Here is a 23,086-nt window from a genome sequence, read left to right on the forward strand (position 1 = left end):
GATCGCTGGGAAGGACCAAGCACAACACCAATGAAATTGCATGGACTCCGGCCACCATCAGAGGACATGGTAGACCCTGGTGTTTCACCTAGGGGAGAGGAGAGGCCTGCTCCTTATGTTGACACGAACTATCCTCCTTTTTTTGAAAGAAAAAAAAAAGAAGTTTGATCCCTCATCCAACATTTCTTCTTTTTACATTGTTGTAGATTAGGTCTCTTTGGCCTTCAATGTTTTTCGTGTGTTGCAGCCTTGCAGGGGCACTTCAGACAAATAGTACTATGTTGCACGCACAGCACAGCACAGCACAGATGTTGGTTTCTAAAAGCACTTGGTAGGGGTCCGTCTGGATTGAAGCGCGTGGCTGTACTTGCTCGTCACGGCGTAATAAGTTATTGTCCACACAAGTCCTCTGTCCAAGTGGGGAAACATATACAGGGTCGTAGCATTACATGGAATCGTCAGGCACTGCAAATCTGGACAGATGTTTGAATGCGCAGGCCAATAATCTGGTCAAGACAAACAGAGCAATGCCATTCGAAAATCTGTAGGGGGCAGAGAGGAATTGAAATATTCAGGTTGCTCAGAAAACATGGCAGCACTGACAGTCTGATACATATAGATACACTTACGTGATGACTGACGATATTGCTTTTCTACCACAACGAAAGGATTGGCAGATCAACAGGTAATTCGGTTGGCATCATGGCGAAGAGAGGCGTTGCCCCTAAACTCAGCAGTAAAACATGACACGTTTCACGTTTTCCTTGAGGTCAGGCAGAGGCTTAACAGCAACATTCCCTGCAGCTCTACTGCCGCCGCGTGCGCCAGTAGGGCCACGGCCTGTCGTGGCACCACTCGCGACCGAGCCACCGTCGGAGGTATCCGGTTCCATGTAGAACCGAGCTCGAAAAGCCGCGAGGTGAGCATAGTATGCCGGAGGCACTGCACATGAAACCAGTACACTGAGAATAAGGCTATACCAGAGAGTCGATAAGGTATTAACATCAACTAGATATAACCAAATAGAGGTTTTCGACGCATCCGCTTACCAATCGATACAGAACGGGTGCACCTTGCGTAGCTGCAAGAATAATAACGGTCAACTTTACTGGTCATGAGTGCAAATATCGGATTAGGGTGACGGTAGCTTACGTGTAGCACAGGTTGTTCGTGAGAGTCTGCAAACCATCCGCGGTAAAATTGTTCTCATCCCAAAGGACATGGTAATGCGCAGGGCGGCTTGTTCCCTGAAAGTAATGAAATGTAAGGTTAGATCAAGTCCATCCCATCAATGAAGAATGCTCTCATTTCTACCTGTATATAATAGGAAAACTGACCTGAATACCAGCATGGCTACAAAGGTAGAAATCGAACTCAGTAGGATGGCATATCTTTGAATCAACGACGGTACCTGAAAGAAGATATAAGATGGTAACCAAAAGTTGACTTTGAATTCAGGAATTGAGCTTTCATGCGTAGAGTCGACAAACTACAGAAAACAAGTAAACTCGATAACAAGGCAAACAACTCACCAGGCAGTATGTTTCCACTTTTTCTATCAACACTTCGCTGATCGTTGTGGTTGTTGGCAAATAGCCGTGTATGATGGCGTTTCTGGACCACCACAAATGTAACGGGTGGCTGATAATTGGGCTCCAAGGATGCGCAGGCCTACGTTTATTAAACCAAAATGTTCAGGCCCCATGCAGATCCCATGTGAGAATGTTTAGAGAAATGAAATCTCACCTTTCTAATCGCATCAAGCTCATACAACAGAACCTGATAGAACTGTCCTTCGCTAACACCATCCCTGAAATTGGACAATTGTATGAGGTTTAGAAAATAATGCCAATTGGACATGCTTAATTTAAGATTAATACCTGTAGAATATGATCCTCTGGGGTTTTTGACCAGTTGATCTCTTAAAGGAAATGAGAAGTTCTCTGCATAGTCAATTGAATATTTATATTCAGGTATAGAGGTATTATTGCAAGTGAATAAATTCAGGTCTTTACTCCTGGCGATGGGTATTAACATGTATATCCTCTGCATGTCTGCATATTAATATGTGAACTGCTGCACGTACACCATTCTACAATATTCAGATATTGCAAGTGAACAAGATCATACCTAACCATTCCACCAGTTACAGTCCCTCTCTGAGGATCTTGCCACACTTTAAAAAGATCTTGTATCAACTCCTGGCGACGAGTTTGTGCACTCACCAATCCAGCATACTTGGTGACCTCGGGCCAATCTTGAGAAGCAACAACCTGCATGAGCATGAAATCATCACAATATCATTGGACGACCAACCTGATGAACATAGAAACAGTATAACTGAAAAGTGGATGTTCGGCATAGAAAGAGCAAACTTTCACCACAAAATAATACATAAATAATGATTTAAGATTGACATGTTATGCACCTACAGCTGCGATGGAAGGGCTAGAATCTTCTCCAGGATGAGGATGGGTAACATCAGCACCAAATATAATGGTCGGTCTGTCACTAACAAGGGGAATTCTCCTTGACAAAGCATCTACAAGTACAGTATTTCTTCCTCCCACCTAAAGAGTATAGGAATGTGAAAAGGACGTATAGAAGGAAAAGATCTACAAAAACCAGGTTGCCAGTGGGCAGAAGCCACAGAACAGGACGAACCTTAACATTGATTTTAAGGGCGACATTTGCAAGATACTGCGGGTTCATCTTAAAAATATGTTTCGTCAGACAGCATTGAGAGACCAATCCAAGATCTGTCTCACATATTCTTTTGAGATTACCTGAGGAATGATTAGAAGTTAAAAACAATACAGCATCATAAACTGATAAGAATAATAGTTAGTATTTGAATTAGATAATACACTACTCCCTCCGTTCCATAATTCTTGCCGTGGTTTTAGTTGTAGGTATCTTTTGAATTAAAAAAGCATACCATAAAGAGAACCATTATTGTCAGGCAAAATTGCAACAAGCAGGTCAAGCTCCCTGCCCAGTGGTTTCAGAACATTCATGGCATCTCGATAGCGTGCCTTGAGTGCTCTTTCTACATGTTCAGGTCTCGCAGATAAAGGAGGAAGCAGAGGATCCACTGAGAAGTCCTATGGTGAGAGGATACGGAGCATGTGAGAAAGTGGACACTGAGACAACTAAATCAACATACTGAAAAAGAAATGTATGGAGCACTGTTTAGATGACATAGACCTACCATCCCAGATGTTTGGCACATGCCAGCCAGTTCATGACAGAAATTCCCCGCGGCACTATCTTGGACATTCCGAGAAAAGTTGATGCATATCCAGTCCTTGACTCTCCCACCATTGACCATTTTCTGGAACAAGCATATTACCAAGAAAATTAATTAATCATACACAGTACTGTAAACCAAATACTGAAAGAGATACACAAGAATACCTAGTTTATATTGAGGGAGTTTTGGGGAATTTACTTTAAGAGCATACCTTATGCATCATATTCCATTGGCCAATTCTTGGCAAGACATCCTTCTCTCTGCCACTATCATGGTACTTAAGCTAATAGTAAAGAACAGTAATCACACATCCAGGGGAAGGCATAACATATAATTATATAAAATAGACTTCAAAGTTCAAAGATGTCAACCATGTGTAGAAACATTTAACTTACTCTAGGGGGAGGTAGAATTCGAGCTTCAACTGATGCAAGACGCTCATCAATCCTTATACCAAACTCCTGTGCATATGGATCCGCATGGTATGCATTGTGATTCACCGTCTGGTAACCAGAACAAAACAAGAAACATGATCAACATGGAAGCCAATCTTGGTGAAAGAAAAGAGAATGAAACCGACTATGTTCATATATGCAACAAAAAGGATAAATAGTGCTACCACAAGGAGCAATTTACGCCAATCAAACCACCTTAACATGCATTATCTCCGTGTCAAAATGGAAGATATTTTTGTAGGCTAGTTTAGCCTACAAAAACGTCTTATATTTTGGTATGGAGGCACCAGACTCTGGTTGCAACAATAAGTTACTGGACATCTTTTCAAATATCACTACCAAGTCCAAATTAGCATAAGAAAAAGGAAAACCAGATCCACTAGAGTAGATAAATGATACCAAATTGGGCGAGCTTATTGACATAGCTGAAGGCATGTGTCACTAAACCAAGAAACAGATCCTGGCTAAAAAGAACAAAGAACTCCACATAGTACTACAGTGAAACAGAAATAAATCGGTTTAAAATAGTTCACACTTCACACCACAAAATGCGGCAAAGTTACCTGCAAAATGTCCAGCTCCCGCTGCTGGGGACGCTGGCAGGTCACTTTAAGAAGAGCAGTTATCTGTTTCTCATTCAATCGTTTCGAGTAACGCTGTCCCTCGACAATTTTACATACCTGAAATTTCAAGGTAAAAGGAACCAGCTTATGATATAAAATGGATGTGTCTATAACTCTAACTCTATGTAGAATGCCAAACGCTTGTACGGCTGGGAATCCTTGACTTGAATATGTTTGCTAGGGCTCTGAGGCTCCGATGGCTTTGGTTTGAATGGGCTGAGCCTTCCAAGATGTGGGTCGGAATGACCAACCCCTGTGACGAGATGGATCGCAGCCTTTTCTATGCCTTCTCACGCATCACCATCGGCAACGGTGCATGTGCGCCCTTTTGGGATTCCCCTTGGGTTAACGGTGAAAAACCCTCCGACATCGCCCCACTCATCTTCAAGGCTTCCTCGCGGATAAATTGGAAGGTTCAGGAGGCCTAGTGTGAGGACAAATGGCTCACCAACGTCAAACTCCCTGACAACTCGACGATGGAGCATATCCGGCAAATTGCCACCCTATGGGCTAGAGTGAGAGTAATTAATATTATTGAGGACACCATCACTTGGAAGCACACTGCTGATGGAACATATTCCATCACATCAGTGTACAATGCCCAACTCCTCAGGACAGTCCTCTCGCCCATGCATGCAGCGGTTTGGAGCGCTCCCCCCCCCCCCCCCCCCTCAAGATCAAATTCTTCGCATGGTTGGCAATCCAAAACCGGCTTTGGCGGCGGATAGACTGGAAAAAAGGGGTGGCCTAATTGTGGGCTATGTCCGCTTTGCAAGCAGATGCCGAAGACGGTTGACCATATTTTCTACAAGTGTCGATTCTCCGTCAGACTTTGGGGCATGATTAAGGGGTGGCTAAAACTTGACTCCATCAACCTCACAACTGGTTGGCTCATCGCTCTATCAAGGATTGATGGACCAACATGTCGGGCGACAGCATGCCCAATAGGAATGTGGTCGCCTCCCTCACTATGGTTACATGTTGGACCATTTGGTGCGAGAGAAATGCAAGGGTTTTCCGGCATAAGTCTACTCTTCCGTCCATCCTGTTGTCAAACATTCAAAGTGAAGCAAAGATTTGGGTCACCGTGGGGGCAAAAAAACTGGGTCATATCATGCCGGGAGTGTAGTGGCTTTTGTAATTTCTTTTTCGCTTTCGCTGTAAGAGCAACTCTAAACTTCTTCTTAATTAATGGATGAGGCAAATCTTTTGCCTCTGTTTCGAAAACAAAAAACATTTTTTACCGTTCAGTATGTTAAAAAAGTATGATACGAGATAATACAGGTTGTTTAGATACCAACCTCCATCGGAAGATAATTCGGTTTCTGTTGGTTGCCGACTTGCAAGCAAGGTAAAGTGGTATGCTGAATGTTAAAACCATATGTCTCCTGGAAATAGTGCAATACTGTCTTAACAGTACCATGGTCATCTATAGGGAAACTGTCACACGCCAAACAAGTGTGATAATCAAATTAACAGCGTGATGGACATAATAGAGGCTTCACATATAGGTAAGTGAACTACATACGTTAATTCTCTTGTTGCTTGTGAGGTAAGACCAAATATACGATACTTTCTGCGCATATTGCCTCTATGTGTGACTTCAACTTTTACACCTCGCAGGGCCTTCTTGATCTGACCAGTGAAAAGGAAGGAAGCTTGTCAAAAGTGAGCCCAAAATAACAAACTAAGCATGTACTCGAAAACATATGAGTAGAATATAAACCATGTGATAGTCGATAGCAGTAGTGGTCGATAGAATAACCTAACCTTCACACGGTCAGCATCTGATAATGGTCTGACTGACACGTTTCTGTTCAAGAGTTGTGCAACAAAATCAATCACGGGAAGAGGCTCAATGAACGCTGTAGATGACATATCTGCAAGCGAAAATATCAAGCTATTTCAAGATGCTAGAGAAAACCAGAATCAGTTTAATGACTTCTTCCACTGTAAGATCCATATCTTAGGACTGGACTGAACATGGAACAACCTTTATCCAGCAATTCAAGCATGGCAGGTGAAAAAAAATCTAAACATAAACACACCATCAAAGATTCAAGGTCTCCAAAACTGTATGCTCCTAATATTAGCTGATTTTTACCATGACACTCGAATATGATATCGTGTTTTCCAATTATTAATCTGCAAAACTGTAGAACAAAGATGCTATTAAATAGGTAGGAGGGATATGGGCATAGGACGGCATATTGAGGGCAGTTCAAACTGTGGAAAATTTTGCGATATTGATGGCTCGTATATCTTTCTCTCCCAACATCATTAATCTATTGGAGCAAACACGGCTCATATATCTGTAATTTGTGAACTTTACATGCAATTGTTCACTAGCTACTAATCATCCTAAATGCAAGAGACCAGAGTAGGAAAACATTTAGCAGTAGTTAACTATTTCATCTACTACGAGTTATACTGATAGAGTGATAGGAAAGTATTCTAAAATGGTTGATATTCTGAAGTAGAAACTATGATTGCTCTTCTCATACAGTACTATGGTTTGTGAAGACAAAGAGTGGATCTAACCAATATTCAATGAAAGTCCCATCTGTGTGGGCCGTATACTCTGGTAAAAACCACGCCAACTTTCCAAGCCATCACCAAGTTGTTGGCGCCTCCCTAAGTTAGGTGAATAAAATGATCTGGCAACTGGGGAATACCTGCAGATGAAAAGTGAAGAAATGTTCAACAGCCATGCTAAAAGAATAACATCTATACAACCACATGGTGGGAAAACATTGCCTTGCAGTAGGTAATTCACGTAGAACAATGTCAAGCACTTGAATAGCTTCTTGAGGAGCATCTGGCTGCTTCCCAGCTAGAAACATAGCTAAATGATGGAGATCGGCACGCGCGGCAAATTTGATGACAACCGTAAAATGTTTTTCACGCCTTAAAACAATGAGATATATCAGCAAGGAATATAAACTGTATCAGCTCATGGATATGTCCAGAATAGCAAACCTTTGTGCAACTTGCGTACCACCAAGTTTATCATCCTCATCCTGAAGAACAATATTAAAGGTCCTAGAAGTAAATGGCAACGGTCCGGCAGTATATAGGCTCTTCCTTCCATCATAGGCAGGAAGACGGCCACCCAAAAGAGAATGTCTGTAGAGTGTTACAAGTTGTCCCATGACAGCACGATTGACACCACGGGAAGGAATGTCGGGGGTTATAGACACCTGATGTGATATCAAATGAAAGCTCATGAGAGGAACATATCATGTGTTCAAGAAGTTCTGCGAGAATGGGACCTTACATCATACTGGTGAAGATCTTTATCAGGCAATTCAGCAGAGAAATGGTTTGCTTTCACGATGCACCTAGTGCCGAATGTACCCTTGCCAGGCCGCATTGGAAATCTTATTGATTTAGTTGATGATGGTGCTGATCGGATACCCTGTCTAGAGGAACTTTGACCCAGGATATCAAGTTGCTGAAACTGTAACTGGATTTGTCCAGTGTTCATCTCAACATGTGGTGAGGATGAGGCAGTTTCGGGTGGTGAAGGTGTAAGCACCGGAACTTGGTTCTGGACTTGTGGAGCTTGGTGCAGTTCGGGAAGTGTTATTGATGGAGTATCAGGAACTCCGCGTCCATGACTCCCGTTCCTACGCCCGTCATGGTATGGTTGTGGTGTTCCTCTTTGGCGTGGGGTCCCATGGCCATAATGCCCATGTGCTTGATACTTAACAGGACCACCAAATGGTTGATGTGATGCTGGATCCTGAAAATGTCCACCAAATCTCAGGTGTTGTCCACCACCACGACCACCTTGTTGAGAATATTGAGTATTGGCATGTAGCCGACCGCCACCTTCATGCTGTTGAGCTCTCTCAACCCGCTGTGATGGATCCTGTCCAGGGGTTCTTGGAGCATCGTGAGTTTCAGTACTTCCACGGGCGCTAGGGGGGGTATACCTTTTATTTTTCATCATAGGTAAAGCTGCAAGGTGAAGCAAATAGTTTTATTATTGATGTTGGTAACATATACAATAACCAGCAGGTATAGAAATATGAAGACTAAAGAGGATCAAGACAGATAACACGATGACCAAGCACAAACAAGAATAAAGAGAATGGAAATTATTAGAATTTTGCATAGAACTGAAGAGCACTACATTTGCTAAATATTATGACCTAAACTGGAAGACGGGATCTGTAATTCTTTTCAGGCAGCAGCGGGCATAGTAACATATTCTTTATCACTGTGTGCATACAACAGTCTTTGTTTTGTCCTAAATAGAAAAAAAGGTAAATTAAATCATACTAGTACCATATATTATTAAAAAACACAAACGTTCACCACATAAAAGAAGTGGATTATAAACCAAAAAAAAAAACTGAATCTTGTTGTCCAAAGCGAAACTAAATACAGAAACTTGTTTATATACCATCAAACAGCGTCCACCTAAATCATATGCTACTGGAAATCCCTCAATCGCTTATGTTCCACTCAGCCACCAACTTCCTCGTTATTGCCATCATAGTTCACATCATGGTAAAGTCCTCTGGTCCCTCAAAATAAAAATTAAAGCCTTCTGTTAATTGGGTCAATGCCCCCTTTTCTCCTCAGTAGTACATAAACAAGTTCAGTGTTAGTACTTCGTGGCATCCTGCTACTACTGCTATGTATCCTAATGTACTGACTTGCTCCTGCTGCTGTGTGCAAGCTGTGTTTGGCTGCGGTTTTTCATGGAACTTTGTTTGCAATTTCAGCATGGCAACTCCAAAACTCTTGCTTTTTTCTACTGAAACTTGATGCATTTTGTTTTCAATATGACAACACGAAACCACCGTGAAAACATAAAAAAAAAATCACATGACAACGCCAAAAAAAAACTGAACATAATCACAGCCACGTGATGACATTTTAACATGAGACTTCAACATGAAAAATTACCACATTCAGTATCAACATGGCAAATCTAAAAAATAAATTCTAGGATACTCATATCTGAATTTTCACACGACTAATTCCATACAACACTTTATTGAAGTCACGGTTATTAAGGTCAAAACAAGCCCATAACATGGCTATTCAACCTTGACAATGAACGAAATTCATTCTGCAGGTACGGAAAGGAGAAAATCTTGCACACCCTCGCTGTCATGGCGGCCAAGTGCGGCCTCGCTGGACAAGGCGTGAAGGCTGGCGGCATGGGGCAGGGCAACGTGGAGCGGTGCCAATCGCTCCCCCAGCCGTGAAGGGAAGAGGACGAGTCGCTGGAGCGGCCGTCATGGTCTCTTGGGGTTTTGAGAGATGTGGCCGCCGGGAGGAGGCTCGCCGGTCGCGCTGGCTGGTGTAGGAGCCGCCATGGCGCGGCGGCGTGCACGGGCAGCAGAGGGGATAATTTTGGGGACTGTTGGCAGGCGACTGGATTTTATTTTTCTTTCTTTCGGTCCGTTGGATTTACCACAGCTATTGGAAATCCAACGGCTGCAGTATCTTCTTCCTCCTCCGGACCTTCAGGCCTTCTTTGGTTTGGAGGCGATCTTGTAGGAATGTCATTGATAGGGATTTTTATAGGAAAAAATTTCTTTATAACCCTTTAGTTTGTAGGAATAGAATCCTATTTTTATGAAGAAATTTATTTTAACCTCCGTATTTTATAAAAAATAAATATTAGTCTAGAGTCAATGAAAAAATCTTATGATGTGAACGAAAAGACATCTTCTTTCCTAATCCTATTCATAAGATTTAAGATACATGCATCTCATTTCCTATGATTTTTTTTATTTTTATTATTTTCTTATCCTATGAACCAAAGAAGGCATGAACTATATCACATGCGACACTTTCACGTGTCAACTTGCCGCCGTCTCTTCCACCACCGTCAGCCCCGCCTTCCCTCTATATTCGGCACACGAGCTCCAGGATTGATGACAATGAACCCCGCATATGTACCTATAAAGTATTTGCATTGCTTCCACGTAGGACCCCGCGTCCCTGCTGCGGCGTCGTCGGCTCTTCGATTTGACTGGCACATTAAAAAATTCCAGACGCATGTTTAGTAGTAATATCAAACACAATGAATATTTAGGATTTGATCTTTTGCCCTACTTTCACTTTGACATGTTGTCGTTCATGGCGGTACATTTGTTTAACCTTTATTTTTTAATTTTTTTATATTTGTTCTCTTGGCTTTTTGAATATATTTTTATTTCCTCCACATCATGTGAATGTTCTGGATCAAAAATTCGATGAGGCACTTGCATAGTAGCAAGTGCGATGAATTTTTGAATTCAATATTTTGCACTAGTGCTCACCTTGACAATTTGCCCTTCCATGACATCACATTTTTCAAAAAAAAAAATGGTATCTATCCCCTGTCTTTTCATATATATTTTTTCTTTCTCATTATGTGAATGTTTTAAATCAATGGCCAAATACCCTCCGGTCAATTTGTGGAGGTAACTCATTCAAATGTTCCTTTTGTCCACAATGGTGGAAGCAAGTAACTTCTGGACAGAGCCCGCTCCTTACAATTAACCTCCTTGGTGATGTAGACCTCTCTGATTCAATGGACCGCACCGCCTCCGATGAGGCAGCGATGCCGGATCCAAGCACCGGTTATGTTGACGCAATGGATTTCCGACGTTGCGAGTCTGAGAGCTGCCGTCGGGCGGCCGCTTCCCAGGAGTTGCGGAGCGCAAGCCGGACGACCATCTCCTCCTCGGGGCCACGTGGGGTGAGCTCGTGATCGACGGATCTAAAGATGAAGGGCTCGGATCCGCTGCTCGTCATGATCGAAAAAGGCCGAAGATTACAGGATGTAAGCTTGGGTGGCGGATGGGAGTGGAGGAGAATGGAGTGAAATGGCTAAGGTTTGGTCCGACGAGTGGATAGGGACGAATTTATTTGAGGTCTATGCCGGCCAACGTGGGTCAGGCCGACGAGGCGGGCATGCCCCGGCGCCCGATACCCACCCCATATTTGGGCTTGATATGAGGAGTGTCGGTCAGCCTGGGCGTTTGAGGCCCGACTGAATCAAAATTTCGTGCGTGGTCAATGACCAGATGACCTGCATGGGCGTGTAAGATGAGTACGAGGGTCACGATGTAGATGTGCTAAGTCCATAATCATGCTGGCCTACGATTAGTTAAACTTCTTCGATCTGTTGACATCGTTGGTGAGTAGTACACGATAACATCAACGCGCACGCTAGCAGTCAAAAGCAACCACTAATCACCTGATCCAACTCGCACGTTACGTCCGTCCTCGTGGGCAACCAGCGGGAAACCCTAGTCGCCGCCCGCCAGAGGGCATCGGCGGCGACGGGGCCATTTTCCCTCCTCCCCTGGTGCTATGTGGAGCGGGATGCGGCGTGCTATTGAGGAGCGAGGCGCTTGCATGGGGAGGCTTGGCGGTGACGTGGCCGGTTGTGCTACGGGCGCGGCGGTGCGACGATGCGGAGGCGGGTGCATGGGATTTTCTGGTGGGACGTGATGGCATGTTGGGGAGGCAGGGCGGCTAGCTGCGGCGGCGGCTCCATCAGATCCAAGCATACATCAACGAGGGTTGCGGCGGTGCAGGGTCGCTGGCGGGGTCACTAGCCTCTGCCAGATTTGGCCATGGCTGGTGGTTGGACACCTTCGTGATGTCCAGTGACTGACCCTTGGTCACTGAGTTGCGGACGATGCGGTGGCGGGTGTGGCCCGCCAGCAACTGGGCGGATCTCGACGGGTTCTTCTGATCATGCCGGGATTCAACCCTGGTCTGGGTCCTTGACACCGCGGGCAACTCTGGAGGAAACCCTAGGTCTCATTAGGATCGAGCGATGATGGAGCTTTTGTATCGCACTCCCTCTTAAGGGCATCATCTTTGGAGTTTGCTTAGGTGGAAGCGACACACTCACGGCGTACGGAATGTTGTTCGGCTGCTGATGAAAATCATGCCAACTTCGGTCATGGCAGATGATGGCGGCGTCCCCAATGTCGTTTTCTTGTTGAGGCATCATCATTGCAGTTTGCGTCATCAGTCTGAGGCTCCGGGGGAAACCATAGATCTGGATCTCCCAGATCGGACGATGACGACGCTTTTGATGTCGTCCGCCCTCCTGAGGGCATCGTTTTGGAGCAAGTGTTCGCTGGAGGGGGCTAGAGGAGGAGCGGTATTCCATCTACCGCAAGGCTGACGACGGATCCCGCAGGCATGGTGTTGTGGAGTTTCGACGACGGGCGCGGGGGGATGGATATGTGCAGGATTATGGTATTGTCTGGCGTCGATGCAGGCTTGACAAGATCGGTGCGCGAGTTGCTGCTCTGAAGATGGATCACTGGAAAACGATGACGGCGGCTTCTGAGAGTGCGCATGGACCGGTTTGTGGCACAGTCTCAGTATGTGGCTGGGCTGGACACTCGGCTCTAGATGTTAGGCTTTGGTGCGATGTTTGTTTGGTATTCTGTTCGAATATTCGGCTCCCCTTCATCCAAGGCAGGAGTAGCGACAGGTGTTTCCAAGATAATGGTCTCAGGCTTACTCATGTATTACTTGTAAGGTTTTTATAAATAATTAATAAAGTGGTTGTATGCATTATCCAGATGCACAGACCGAGGGTATATCCTCTTTTTCAAAAGAAAAAAAAAACTCACACATCATATCAACTCAAGACCAAACAACATACGGCTACTTGAAGAGACATGAAATCAACTGCATCCATCCTTTGATTTGATTCACAATAATTTTAAAGGATTATTTGATGATTAGATTTCTTAAAACCCTTTCTAAATTGATCGCTTGATTCGTATGATTAAGATTTTTTTTTTCTAAGGAACCATTTGTAATAAATTCCATAGAAAATCTTGCACCCACTCCCTGTTCAGATCCTATGATTTGCTAGTCTTATTATAGGATTCAAATAAACATGTCATTTCAATCCTGTATTTTTCATGTTTCTATATTTTGAAATTCCTGCGAATGAAAAAGGTCCGCAACCCCTCCTAGTGTGGCCATGGCGGCATCTTAGAAGGCGAAACGAGAACAGCAGCGCCCCAACAATCTCAACGCAAGCAAATTGTAAAGCGTAGAAGAAAACGGATAGAAAGAGCGAGCAGGATACGCTACGTGATCACGGGCAACAACACCCGTCGTCACACCACACATACTAATACACTGGTAGCTTTCAAAGTGCGCAAATTAAACCATGTGCGGCGAGGAAGATGCGAAGCATACGTGCTGCATACCTTGATCGTGTGGGGAGTACACGTTGTTGTCCGTCCGGGAGGCCATTGTTTTTACGCCGTCAAAGCTTGCGCCTCGCCGCGCTCAGGCCGGCCGCCGCCAGCAATGGCGGATCGGTCCCAAATCCGCAGCGGACAATGAAACGAAAGGGAGAAGGGTGGGAGGAGATGCGATGCGTAGGTGTTGTGTTGTTAATAATTCTTATAGATAGATAGATAGATAGCATTTGTTGGTGGGTGGGAGCTTGCTGTACCCGTACGTCCCTCTCGCTCTTCGATATCCTTGGCGCGCAGAAAGTGAGAGGGAGAGATCGAAGGCAGTCGCGCAATGTGGCGGCCGATGCGATACCGCACGTACAGCCATCGCGAGTCGCTGCTCGGTGCTGGTGAGGCGCAGCTAGCTAGCGCACGGGGGCACCGGGCACTGTGCGCGAGCAGGACGGCGATCGCCATCACTGGCCGCTGCTTGCTTAATTTGGCACTTGCGAGTTAACAAATCGACCTAGATCGGCTCGGTCTGGGCTTAATTGGATCGTGCGCTCCTCGCTGGCGTGTACTCACCCGTTCGACCTTTTAGATTTTAGAGATTACACTATGAACTGCATACAGATGTACATAGACATATTTTAAAGTATAGATTCACTTATTTTGCTTTGTGTATAGTCTTCTAATGAAATCTTTAAAAGGTCTTATATTTTAGAACGGAGAGAGTACTACATGACCATGACAGGCGCGGACTTGGAAATGGGCAGACTGATCACCAGCTGATGGTTCCTAGCTGCGCTCATGTGCGCTGCGCGCCACTGGCTCGCGCTCGCCCGGGCCGCTAATTATTGGCCGTCGTGGGGCTGATAACCCGAGGGCCAGTTTATTACTACTAGCAAGTGGTGCTTATCCTCCTCTCGGATAACTATGCAATGGATGGAGGGCGCTTTAGTACTAGTGGTATTATTATTATTATCGTCGTTTCTTCGTAGTTTACAAGAAAGCGCCCCGTCACACGCCACAAGGGCCAGGAAAGGAAGCCGCTCGCTTCCGGCAATGGCGACGGGCCGCGAGCAATGGCTGGCTGTAAACGAGACGAGGAAAGCGACCGAGCACCTCCTCAAATCAGCGCTGGGGTCAGACGAGAATATGCGGTGCCCGTGGGTGGAATAAAGTCAAGCTCAAGCAGCAGGGCAGGATGGCTCGCTCTCGTCGGTGCGGGTGGTGGCGACGCGTTCGTTCAGACCACTCCCGTGGTCCGTATCTGCGCGCGGCTTTTCCTTTTCTGGCGTCGAGGAAAACGTATTTCTATGTGCGCACTCGCACTGGTGTAAAGTCAGACTGCAACGTAAATCTGCCAATGCGGCGTGAGTTATTATTTTTTTTGTTTTTGGTGCGGGTTTGGTTATCGGGAGACAAGGTGCCTCTTCACTTGTTTTTCACTTTTTATTTGCCTTTTAATAAACGGTTCCTTTCGGTCAGTGACGAACCCAACCCACAGGATCAAGATGGGCCAACAATGCATACATTTCTAAAGATATATTTTTATTTATTTATCCTATATATCTTGCTATTGTATTAAGGCTGATTTCTAAATCCAGGATGGTCAATAAATCCGTCACTGCTTTCGGTCGATCGGCTACAATTTAGACCGGTCGCATCACTCGTTCGTTATTTTCATCTTATCTTTTCGTAGTTTATTCCTCTCAATTCACATGCGTTAGAGCATCTTCAGCCGCGTCCCCAACATGTCCCCAGGAGCCCTTTTTGTCAACTCGGGCGGAATTGGTCCCGGCGGTCCCAGACCGAACCCAGCGCGATCGGGGTGGCCCGGGGGCGCAAGCGGAAAGGTTTTTGGCACGAAAACCGATGGGCCCGCCGAGTCAGCGACTAGGCGCGATCGTCTTCCTCATCGCCTCGTTTCCTGCGGGAATCAATGCGAAGGTTGCGCCGTCGACCAGCCTTCCATTGATTCACGGGCGGCGCAGTGAAGGTGCGGCGACGCACATCCCGTCGGTTCTTGCCACACGTTCACACACCGCTGCTCTGCGTGCCTGCCCCACCCACGGCTATATAAGGTGACCTCCCCCCGCCGGTGGCCACACACCTCTCCCGTCGACGCTCTCTCCTCTTCTTCTTCGTCACCGACACCTTCTCTTCCTCTTCTCCCCAAAAACGATGGTCGAACGCTACCCGGCGACTGAGCGGCCGCCAATGGCTTTGGCTGCCGACATGTCCGCGAGGACGAGGCCCGCCTCCTCTACGAGCCGGACTACCCGACGCCGTCGTACATGCGGGTGTCGGGGTCCTGGAGGTTGAGCGCCGACGGCGTCCCTGTGCCACCATCGCCCACCAGAGCTAACCAGCGGGCAAAGATCGCGCGCATCCGGTCCGGGCTACCCGAGAGCTCGCGCAACCTCCCGCGTGTTACAGAACGTTGCATGAGAAACAAAAAAAATTCCTACGCACACGTAAGATCTATCCATGATGATGACCATCTACGAGAGGGGAGATCGGATCCACATACCCTTGTAGATCGCTAGGCGGGAAGCGTTAATAAACACGATTGATGTAGTCGAACGTCTTTGCGATCCAAATCGCAAGCCGTCCCGCGATCCAATCACGATCTAGCGTCGAACGGACGGCACCTCCGCGGTCAGCACACGTACAGCTCGATGACGATCTATGCCTTCTTGATCCAGCAAGAGAGACGAAGAGGTGGCTGAATTCTCCGGCAGCACGATGGCGTGACGGTGAAGATGGTGGAGCTACTACGGTAGGGCTTCGCCGTGTCGTACCAAAATAACTACGAGGTATCACGAGGTGGTGGAGGGAGAGAGGGATGTGTTGTGGCTTGTGGTTCAAAAAGCCTCTCTACCATCCACTATATATAGGAGGGAGGGAGGGTGGCGCCCTAGGGACTTGCTCTAGGGTTCGGTCGGTGCAAGGAGGAGGGAGGAGTCTTCCTCCAAGTCGGTTTGGAGGAGTAGAACTCCTCTCCCTGTTTGATTTGGCCCTACCTCTCTTTCCTTCTCCACTTCGGCCGAATAGGCCCTCTTGGACTGGCCACTCTGCCCACCAGGAGAAAGTGAGACTGCAATGTAAATCTACCTATGCGGTGCGATAAAAAAATTAGTTTTTGGTGTGGGTTTGGTTATCGGGAGAAAACGTGCCTCTTCATGTTCTATTGGCCTTTTGATAAACGAGATCGACCTCGATTTTCACCCAATTTTTCATTAATTAACTAAACGATACTTCTTTCTAATTAATCAATGAGAAAAATATTTTACCTCTATTTTAAAAAACAAGGTTGGCCAACTATGATTTAGACTGGTCGCACCACTCGTTAGCTCGTCTCACCACTCGCTCGCTGGTCTCACCTTATCTTTTTGTAGTTTGTTCCTCTCAATTCGCATGTGCTAGCCATTGCATCTTCATGGTTGTCGTCGATTTATTGCCATGTTCGCCCCTAACCTCTTCCCCTATCTTGACCGATGAGCGCCACCCTCATTGCTCCTTCATACTACGACCATCCATCATGATGACACGTCGAGCACCCTGCAACGAGCATCCCTGTCTTTCTTGCTTCAGACGACATTCCATGTTGTGGCATTGTCCGACGAGGGTGGCGCAGCCCCGTGGTGGACGGTGGTGTTTGTGAATCATGCAGACGATGCTGCGAGGCTGCTGGGGGCGGTGCTGAGGGAGTGGAAACTCCTAGTGTTATGAGCAGCTAAAAGTGGTGCTAGGACCACGCCTTCAGCTGATACAAGCGGCGGACGACTGTCGGTGTCAAAATCGGCAGATCTCGGGTAGGGGGTCCCGAATAGTAGACCTTGGATCGATGGGTTGCAGGAGAGAATGGGAGACAGTATTTACCCAGGTTTGGGCCGTCTTGAGGAGGTAAAACCCTACTTCCTACTTGATTATATTGATGTGGAACGATGATTACAGAGTCGATCTACCTCAAGTTCGTATGAGCTAACCCCTAGATGAGGTAACTTGCCTATATGCATAAGAACCTCTGGTTTATATAGACACCAAGATTCCTAGGGTTACATGTTACCGACCTCAGTCGGGGACGGATAGGCCGATCTGATCGTCTTGACTTGGAGTGCACGCCTAGTCTTCGGAGCAGTCCATCTTGATCATAAAGTTGTCACACAATCCGGCCTTCAATGATGCGGACCATATGGTCGGCCCATAAGGGATAACCCGACCGCCCGAGGACCCCTTAATCCAGAACTCCCTCAGTAGCCCCTGAACTAGCCTCCAACGATGATGTGTACGGTCTTCGACAGACGAACACTTAGAATAATCGGCTTGCACGGTGAGTTCCCCTTATGTTTGGTTGGCATCGGTTTAGTTGCTCTGGTGACATCACGTTCTTAAGACAGGCGTCATTAAATCTAAAGGCTTAAAAGCCGAGAGGTGAACAGTCCCTTATCTGGCATCCCTTTTGATGAAAAGTCACGATGACCAATCATGAAAAAACTCGAACCGCGGCTCGAGGACACTTCCCTTGGACACGTCCTATCAACAAGGAGATCGTGTTCTGCATTTAAAGGGATTCAAATAATGACCCGGGCCAGCCCACAGATGCTCAACAGTGCGGTCGTTTCGGGAAGTGGTGGATCCAGCAGCGCAGTAAGCAGAAACCCTTGGTTTTATGACCTCCTATAAAAAGGGAAAAAGATCCCAAGCCCACCAGAGGCATTCCAAACTCGACTCCCCTTTCTTCCAAGCTCGAGCGCCCAAATCCATTTTGTCTCCCACCCTTTCTAGCCCCCCCTTCCCAAGCTCGGCAATGGCCGGCTCGGGATCTCAGGGCTAGTGGGATATCTCCAGCATCCCTGATGGGGACATTTAGGAGCTGAAGTGTTGGGGCTACCTTGCGACCGACATCGCCCACCGAGAACCACAGAAGGGACAGGTGGTACCTACACTAAGGCCAGGTGAGCGGGTGGTGTTCGTCCCCCACTTCATCCGAGGACTGGGCTTCCCGCTCCGTCCCTTTGTCAGGGGCTTGATGTTCTACTACGGGTTAGATTTCCACGAACTTCCCCCGAATTCAGTCATGCATATATCCACCTTCATCACTGTTTGTGAGGCCTTCCTATGGGTTCATCCGCACTTCGGCCTTTGGCTTAAAACTTTCAACGGTAAGCCAAAGTTGGTCAGCGGCCAACACGACGACTGTGGTGGGGCCGTGATAAGAAAGCTTTGCCACGTGGCATGGCCGGAGGGAACCTTGATTGACATCATCAAGGGCTGGCAGAAGGAGTGGTTCTACATCACGGAGCCACGAGAAACAAACTGGGGCAGTGCCCGATGCATTCAGGTCTGGACCCTATTGGAAATATGCCCTAGAGGCAATGATAAATAGTTATTATTATATTTCCTATTTCAAGATAATCGTTTATTATCCATGCTATAATTGTATTGAATGAAAACATAGATACATGTGTGGATACATAGACAAAACAATGTCCCTAGCAAGCATCTAGTTGGCTAGCCAGTTGATCAAGGATAGTCAAGGTTTTCTGACTATATGCAAGTGTTGTCACTTGATAACTCGATCACATCATTAGGAGAATCATGTGATGGACTAGACCTAAACTATGAACGTAGCATGTGATCGTGCAATTTTATTGCTATTGTTTTCTGCGTGTCAAGTATTTATTCCTATGACCATGAGATCATATAACTCACTGACACCGGAGGAATACCTTGTGTGTATCAAACGTCGCAATGTAACTAGGTGACTATAAAGGTGCTCTACAGGTATATCCGAAGGTGTTCGTTGAGTTAGTATGGATCAAGACTAGTATTTGTCACTCCGTGTGACGGAGAGGTATCTTGGGGCCCACTCGGTAATACAACATCACACACAAGCCTTGCAAGCAATGTGACTAAGTGTAAGTCACGGGATCTTGTATTACGTAACGAGTAAAGAGACTTGCTGGTAACGAGATTGAAATAGGTATGCGGATACAGACGATCAAATCTCGGGCAAGTAACATACCAAGGACAAAGGGAATGACATACGAGATTGTATGAATCCTTGGCATTGAGGTTCAACTGATAAGATCTTCGAAGAATATGTAGGATCCAATATGGGCATCCAGGTCCAACTATTGGATATTGACCGAGGAGTGTCTTGGGTCATGTCTACATAGTTCTCGAACCCGCAGGGTCTGCACACCTAAGGTTTGATGATGTTTTAGTATAGTTGAGTTATATATGTGGTTACAAATGTTGTTCGGAGTCCCGGATGAGATCACGGACGTCACGAGGGTTTCTGGAATGGTCCGAAAATAAAGATTGATATATAGGATGGTTTCATTTGGTTACCGGAAAGTTTCGGGCAATTCCGGCAGTGTACCGGGAGTGACGAATGGGTTCCGGGTGTTCACCGGGAGGGGCCCACCCACCCGGGAGTGAGCCCAGTAGCCTTAGGGTGGCGCACCAGCCCTTAGTGGGCTGGTGGAGTCAGCCCAAGAAGGCTATGGCGCCACAAGTGAAAAAACCAAAGGAAAGAAGAAAAATAGGAAAGAGGGAGGTGGGAAGGAAGAGGAGGACTCCTCCTTCCCAAACCGAATTGGAGGAGGAGTCCTCCTCCCCCTTCGGCCAGTGCACTGCTACGGCGACAGAGATCTTCTGTCGTCTCTTGATCTTGCGTTGGTTTTTCCCTTGAAGAGGAAAGGGCGAAGCAGCACAGGAGGAGTAAGTATTTCCCTCAGTTTGAGAACCAAGGTATCAATCCAGTAGGAGAATCTCGTCAAGTCCAGAGTACCTGCACAAACACAAAGTGCTTGCACCCAACGCTATAAAGGGGTTGTCAATCCCTTCAAGATTGATTGCAAAGTGAGATCTGAAGGCGGAAAGTGCTACGAAGTAAAAGAGTAAGGCTGAAAATATGGTGTGGAGTAGACCCGGGGGCCATAGTGTTCACTAGAGGCTTCTCTCAAAATAGCAAATATTACGGTGGGTGAACAAATTACTGTCGAGCAATTGATAGAACCGCGCAAAGTCATGACGATATCTAAGGCAATGATCATACATATATGCATCACGTCCGATACAAGTAACACTACTGAAATTCAGAAATTTGCCGTCTGCCAAGGCGGACGGCAAAGGGGGCAACCACGGACGGCAAAGGCTTTGCCGTCTGCCCCCTCATGGCAAAGTAGACGGTAAAAAAAAATCTGGTGAAGAGGCTCTTTGCCGTCTGCTTTCACAAAGCGGACGGCAAAGAATCTTTGCCATGAGGGGGCAGACGGCAAAATAAATGGGACGGCATATATTGCAACGTCCCCGTTAAGTGTTAACAGTAGGCCTCCTCTCTTTGCCGTCTGCCTTCCCCCCTTTGCCATGTGGGGGCTGACGGCAAAGAGGGGAGAGAGAGGGGGCAGATTACCCCTTTGCCGTCTGCCTTCCCTCCTTTGCCATGTGGGGGCAGACGGCAAAGAGGGGAGACAGAGGGGGCAGATTCCCCCTTTGCCATGTGCCTCCCCCCTTTGCCATGTGGGGGCAGACGGCAAAGAGGGGAGAGAGAGGGGGCAGATTCCCCCTTTGCCATGTGCCTTCCCCCCTTTGCCATGTGGGGGCTGACGGCAAAGAGGGGAGAGAGAGGGGGCAGATTCCCCCTTTGCCATCTGCCTTCCCCCCTTTGCCATGTGGGGGCAGACGGCAAAGAGGGGAGACAGAGGGGGCAGATTCCCCCTTTGCCATGTGCCTCCCCCCTTTGCCATGTGGGGGCAGACGGCAAAGAGGGGAGAGAGAGGGGGCAGATTCCCCCTTTGCCATGTGCCTTCCCCCCTTTGCCACGTGGGGGCTGACGGCAAAGAGGGGAACCAACCCCTTTTTTATTTATTTTTTGTTATATCCAGCATTTTTAACAATAATCAGGATATATATATATATTTGACATAAATAAATTTCTTTCCGTACTCATAACCATATTAAAATAACTCTCATCCATAGTGCATACATATTATGCAAGTTACATCCGTACCAAACCATATATTACACCAGTTTCATCCACGTGCATACAAAGTTTCATATATTCATATACTACAATAGTTTCAATACAACCCATGGTACAAGAAATCATCTTCAAGCATTCCATCAACCAAGCTTCCCGTGAAGTGAAGGTAATCTGCAAAATGACAAATAAGAAAGTTAGAAAAATAATACTAGATGAAGTAGTGTATATATAGGTTATTTCGGAGAGAAATTAGCTAAGTATAGACCATTTAGGAGCTAACTAAGCTAATTATGTCATTTAGGTGGAACCCTAGCTAACTATAGGAGAAGAGAAAGAGAAGAAGAAGTAAAAGAAGGAGGAGGATGAGGAGAAGAAGAAGGAAGAGGAGAAGAAGAAAAAAAGAAGGAGAAGGAGAAGAAGAAGGAGAAGGAGAAGGAGGAAGAAGGAGGAAGGAGAAGGAGAAGGAGGAGCTCCTTCTCCTTCTCCTCCTTCTTCTCCTTCTTCTCCTTCTTCTTCTCCTCCTCCCTCTCCTCCTTCTTCTTCTCCTCATTTTTCCTCTTCCTTCCTTTCATTTTTCCTCTTTTTCTCTTCTTGTCCCCTTCTTCGGGCTAAATTGGCTAAGAATGCCTTTTTGGAGCTAATTATGTCATTTCGAGGATAATTAGCTAAGTATAGGTCATTTTTTATTAAATAGGCCATTTTGGAGCTAACTAAGCTAATTATGTCATTTCGTAGGATAATTAGCCAATTTAGCCTTTCTTGGATGAGTCTAAGCTACGTAGAAGAAGAGATAGAGAAGAAGAAGTAAAATAAGGAGGAGGAGGAGGAGGAGGAGAAGAAGAAGGAAGAGGAGAAGAAGAAGAAAAGAAGAAGGAGAAGGAGAAGAAGAAGGAGAAGGAGAAGGAGGAAGAAGGAGGAAGAAGAAGGAGAAGGAGGAGCTCCTTCTCCTTCTCCTCCTTCTTCTCCTTCTTCTTGTCTTCCTCCCTCTCCTCCTTCTTCTTCTCCTCATTTTTCCTCTTCCTTCCTTTCATTTTCCTCTTTTTCTCTTCTTGTCCCCTTCTTCGGGCTAAATTGGCTAAGAATGCCTTTTTGGAGCTAATTATGTCATTTCGAGGATAATTAGCTAAGTATAGGTCATTTTTTATTAAATAGGCCATTTTGGAGCTAACTAAGCTAATTATGTCATTTCGTAGGATAATTAGCCAATTTAGCCTTTCTTGGATGAGTCTAAGCTACGTAGAAGAAGAGATAGAGAAGAAGAAGTAAAATAAGGAGGAGGAGGAGGAGGAGGAGGAGGAGAAGAAGAAGAAAAGAAGAAGGAGAAGGAGAAGAAGAAGGAGAAGGAGAAGGAGGAAGAAGGAGGAAGAAGAAGGACAAGGAGGAGCTCCTTCTCCTTCTCCTCCTTCTTCTCCTTCTTCTTCTCCTCCTCCCTCTCCTCCTTCTTCTTCTCCTCATTTTTCCTCTTCCTTCCTTTCATTTTCCTCTTTTTCTCTTCTTGTCCCCTTCTTCGGGCTAAATTGGCTAAGAATGCCTTTTTGGAGCTAATTATGTCATTTCGAGGATAATTAGCTAAGTATAGG

General features: G+C 46.1%; 1 protein-coding gene across 3 annotated transcripts; it reads right to left on the reverse strand.

Moving 5' to 3' along the window:
* Positions 1–502: 502 nt before the first annotated feature.
* LOC123401630 (protein argonaute 1A-like) lies at positions 503–13,913 on the reverse strand. Of its 3 annotated transcripts, XR_006611136.1 has the most exons (24): positions 13,535–13,913; positions 7,609–8,294; positions 7,311–7,531; positions 7,089–7,238; positions 6,873–7,006; positions 6,102–6,211; positions 5,860–5,966; positions 5,633–5,771; positions 4,272–4,388; positions 3,649–3,756; positions 3,465–3,536; positions 3,212–3,334; positions 2,939–3,104; positions 2,665–2,786; positions 2,433–2,570; positions 2,131–2,273; positions 1,881–1,943; positions 1,747–1,810; positions 1,533–1,671; positions 1,338–1,411; positions 1,153–1,247; positions 1,050–1,081; positions 630–942; positions 503–542 (listed from the first exon to the last, which is right to left on the reverse strand). XR_006611136.1 is itself a non-coding variant. In XM_045095466.1 (23 exons), the coding sequence occupies exons 1-23, from the start codon at positions 13,578–13,580 to the stop codon at positions 731–733; spliced, it is 3,261 nt and encodes a 1,086-aa protein (XP_044951401.1). In that variant the 5' UTR covers positions 13,581–13,913; the 3' UTR covers positions 503–730. The 3 variants fall into 3 exon arrangements, 2 of the variants coding, with proteins under 2 accessions (XP_044951401.1, XP_044951402.1); XM_045095466.1 differs by having other exon boundaries at positions 503–942; XM_045095467.1 differs by lacking the exon at positions 13,535–13,913 and adding an exon at positions 9,451–9,474 and having other exon boundaries at positions 503–942.
* Between the last annotated feature and the right edge of the window lie 9,173 nt (positions 13,914–23,086).

The sequence above is a fragment of the Hordeum vulgare genome, chromosome 6H (genome assembly GCF_904849725.1).
Source record: "Hordeum vulgare subsp. vulgare chromosome 6H, MorexV3_pseudomolecules_assembly, whole genome shotgun sequence".
NCBI classification, from domain to species: domain Eukaryota; kingdom Viridiplantae; phylum Streptophyta; class Magnoliopsida; order Poales; family Poaceae; genus Hordeum; species Hordeum vulgare.